Below are 3,562 nucleotides of genomic sequence, written 5' to 3'. Positions count from 1 at the left end.
GGGAAAGAGAAAAAATACCACAGCTCATACTACTTAGTTTATGATTCTAGTGCTCTGACTCAACAAACAGTCTATGTCTAGAATGCAAACTTACCAGGCTGGCAGAAGCACCTTCAAACAGGCCATGCTCCTCTTCATGCTCTGCTTCTGACCCAAACTACTGTTGCCATGTCTGAATGGTGTTAGGATTCGGCTAGCGACTTGACGCTGAGTGAGCAAAGCTACACTATCTCTGGGGGTTGGGCAAAGGCTTATGTATGTACATTAGTACAGTGTGTTTGAGGGCAAGTGAACAAGGTAACCCTTGCTAAGGAACTGTAACTGACTGACTATCCTCTTCATACTTTCCAAAGGGTTAGAGAATGCCCAAGCCTGTCTATGCTTTCCAACAGCAGAAAGCTTCTGAGGTGGATATATGCTTACAGTTGATTATCACTGTAAGAGTTCAGGAAGCTTTCTTCTAAAATATTTCAGACCTGTGTAAAGGTTTCTTCTGCTGCTTTATTGACAGATGCAATCATTTGTTTCAGTCAGAGAATTCCCACTAGCAGTGACAGATCATTTAAAGTGTATTATTTGTTTATAGTTATTCATATTTGTACAAATGCAAAGGAGGTATGGCAATTTACCTGTCATAAATCCGGATGTTGGCAGGGATAGCACTTATGAATCCTACTAATTTTTTGTTTGAAGACACCCTAACCCCACAGTGCCACTGTGGTAACCAGCCTGGAGGACGTAGTGCCCTAGAATTAGACACAAAAATAATTAGAAATTAATGCCTAAGAAGGTATGAAACACTATGCAATCCATTAGAAGCAGTAGCTAGAACGTATTACTTACCACAAGAGAAACTCAGGCGAATAATCAAACCTAAACATGTTATCATCATCTTCTACATAATTTTCATTTAACAATGTGTACAGTTCCTTTAGCTGAAAAAATACACATCAAAAACAGGAAAAGATTTATTCCCATATATGTCAACTAGAACATGGCATCAGTGATTCTGTACATACCTACAGAATGTTTTACTTACCACTTCTGCATTGCTCAGGTCCAAAGTATCCCACATAAAACCCTGTGGCAAAGAGTATGGCTCAAGACGGACATTGTCCTTATCTGGCTCAATTGCACCATGAGAAGTTATAACTTCATCTTTATAAAAAGGGAGAAAATTAAAAGAATTAAATTGCCATTGAAAAAAAACCCCACATTTGTTTTTAAAGTAATTTCATGTAACATAATTTATGATAATTGTGAAATGAGACTGTGAAGCCTCTTAAATATGTTAAAATAAAAATATTAGTTTAAATTACTCCCATAGGCTAAAACTCTAAAAATGGGGTATCACTACCTCAGCAGAACACATATATACACAGGCTTAGGACTTTCTACTGAAGTTGGTATCATTTATTTGCTTGCAGAGTAGAAATGAATAACAAATTATTAGCATGTAAATAGCTTTTAACCAGCTACAAAATGTAGCTTTGTTTAGAGAAGTGTGTTGTACCTCAGCAGAGATTTATAAGCAATGGCCGTGATCCTACAAACACTAATACATAGGAACTCAGTGGGAGTACTCACTTACATGTCTGTTTGTAGGACCAGGACATTTGATAGGCTGCAGGGGAAATGCAAAACTCATTTTAAGTATCACTATTAAAAAAAAAATAAAAAATCAGTTCCATCTATTAGACACTTAATGCGGAGTTATCCTGCCTTTCTTTACAACTTCAGAAGCTGAAAATGGGATCCCCTCTTCCTCTGTTGGACAGGAGTTGCACATTATCTGCCAGGCTCTGGAGAAGGCTTCCTGAGCTGAACAACATTAGGAAATACATTATTTCTAATGGGTCAATGATGTTTACACGAATTATATGACAGTGGGTGCATCTATATGAGCATTTAAACTGACTCAAACTCAGGTGCAAAGCACAGCATTTACATGTGTGCTCAGGGCCACAGCAGTCTGAGCCGGGGTGAAGCAGACCTGGGGGGTCAGCCCTGGGCAGCAGAGGGGCAGGCTGGGGCATGACGGTGCTACAGTGCAGGGCTAGCTGGCAGGCAGCCCCTGCACTTTAGCATCCCTTGCCTCAGCCAGCCCCTGTCACAGTCTACATGCAAGTTTGATCACACATAATTACTCCGCCGTAAGACAGTACTGTGACTGTGCTATTTTATGATGGAATTTATTACTCTACTGAGTGTAATACTGGCGCATGTGTAGACTATGACGCTTTACTGCAGAGCTAATTAGTCAACCCCACAGTAAAGCACAAGTGTAGATACACCCAGAAAGTGACAGATGACCACAGTTTTAATTCTTAAACAGAACTGAATGGACAGTACAGCATCCTCAGGTACTTCTTTTGCAGTGAAGGAAGGGTGTCAGCATCAGGGACCATCTATACCAGAGGTGGGCAAAATGCAGCCCAGGGGCTGGATGTGGGCTGCCAGACCATTCTATCCGGCCCGCGGGGTCCCTAAAAAATCTAGAAAATTAATATTTATCTGCCCCTGGATGCCTGTCATGTAGCCCTCGATGGCTTGCCAAAACTCAGTAAGTGGCCCGCCGCCCGAAATAACTGCCTGCCCCGATCTATACCATGAAGGTACTGCAAAATAAACTAGGAGGTGAATGAATTTACAGCACAATAGCATTCTCACTGTGGATTAAGCTATGTAACTAGATTACCTGTATTACAGAAAAGCAACCTTGGTAGGAAATAAGTGTGTCCATATGGAAAATTAGCGAGCATTGCTGCTGCACTTTAAGTTCACCCCCTAGTTTATTCTGCACTAAATTACCTGGGTAGACAAGCCCACAGGACCGGGAAAGGTGGCTCCAGTTAGGTCTCTGAAAACTACTGCTGACAGCAATGCTATGTCCTCACTGTAGTACTGATTAATACAAGCACTGATCAGTGAATATACAACAATTCACATAAAGGCTTTGCTAGAGTCCAGAACACACATGATAATGACAGGAGGCAGGAGGATGAGGATAATTTGGTAGAGATGTTACCATTTTCTAAGTAAATACCTGACGTAAAGAAAATTTCTAATCCATGTGTATGAGGGACTGGAAACTGGAAAATTTGCCTAGGGGATGGAAATGTGAGCTGCGCCTATATTGCTACAAGCATCCAGGGCTAACACCTTGTTACCTGCTGGACAAGCATGCTAGTGCATAGGTGCTCTGTCGGTAATAAGCCTGGCCAAGCCTTTGCCACTGAACCAAGCCTGTGGTCATTCTTTGTATAACATTGGAGTCTGCAAGGGAACACGTACTAGTTGAAATAGCAGTAGCTATACAGACAATACCCTGGCAGAGTGCTCATATAGGGAACTACAATGACCAAGAGAATGGAGAAGAGCAGCCTCCAAGCTTTGCTGACACACAAGAATCCCTAGAATTAGTGCTACAGCTTAACAGGAAGAAAACAAAGGGGGAAGAAACCAGCCACTGTCCACGTCACAGGTCTTTTTTGGATATATGCAGCAGCTGTATTTTAACAGACAGCAGATCAATATAAAGAAAAAACCCAACAAGAGGCTT

General features: G+C 41.4%; 1 protein-coding gene across 1 annotated transcript in view; it reads right to left on the bottom strand.

The window, feature by feature from the left end:
• NMT2 (N-myristoyltransferase 2) overlaps window positions 1-3,562 on the bottom strand; it is a 35,273-nt gene that overhangs the window by 12,669 nt on the left and 19,042 nt on the right. Inside the window, exons 4-7 of the mRNA XM_025213364.1 lie at window positions 1,592-1,624; window positions 1,040-1,158; window positions 844-935; window positions 630-746 (exon numbers count right to left, since the gene is read on the bottom strand). Coding sequence (XP_025069149.1) covers window positions 630-746; window positions 844-935; window positions 1,040-1,158; window positions 1,592-1,624 — 361 coding nt within the window. The remainder of the gene's footprint in view (window positions 1-629; window positions 747-843; window positions 936-1,039; window positions 1,159-1,591; window positions 1,625-3,562) is intronic.

Source organism: Alligator sinensis, unplaced genomic scaffold (genome assembly GCF_000455745.1).
Source record: "Alligator sinensis unplaced genomic scaffold, ASM45574v1 scaffold114_1, whole genome shotgun sequence".
NCBI classification, from domain to species: Eukaryota; Metazoa; Chordata; order Crocodylia; family Alligatoridae; genus Alligator; species Alligator sinensis.
Note: the sequence above shows the minus strand (reverse complement) of the source record. Positions and strands in the feature narration are given on the sequence as shown.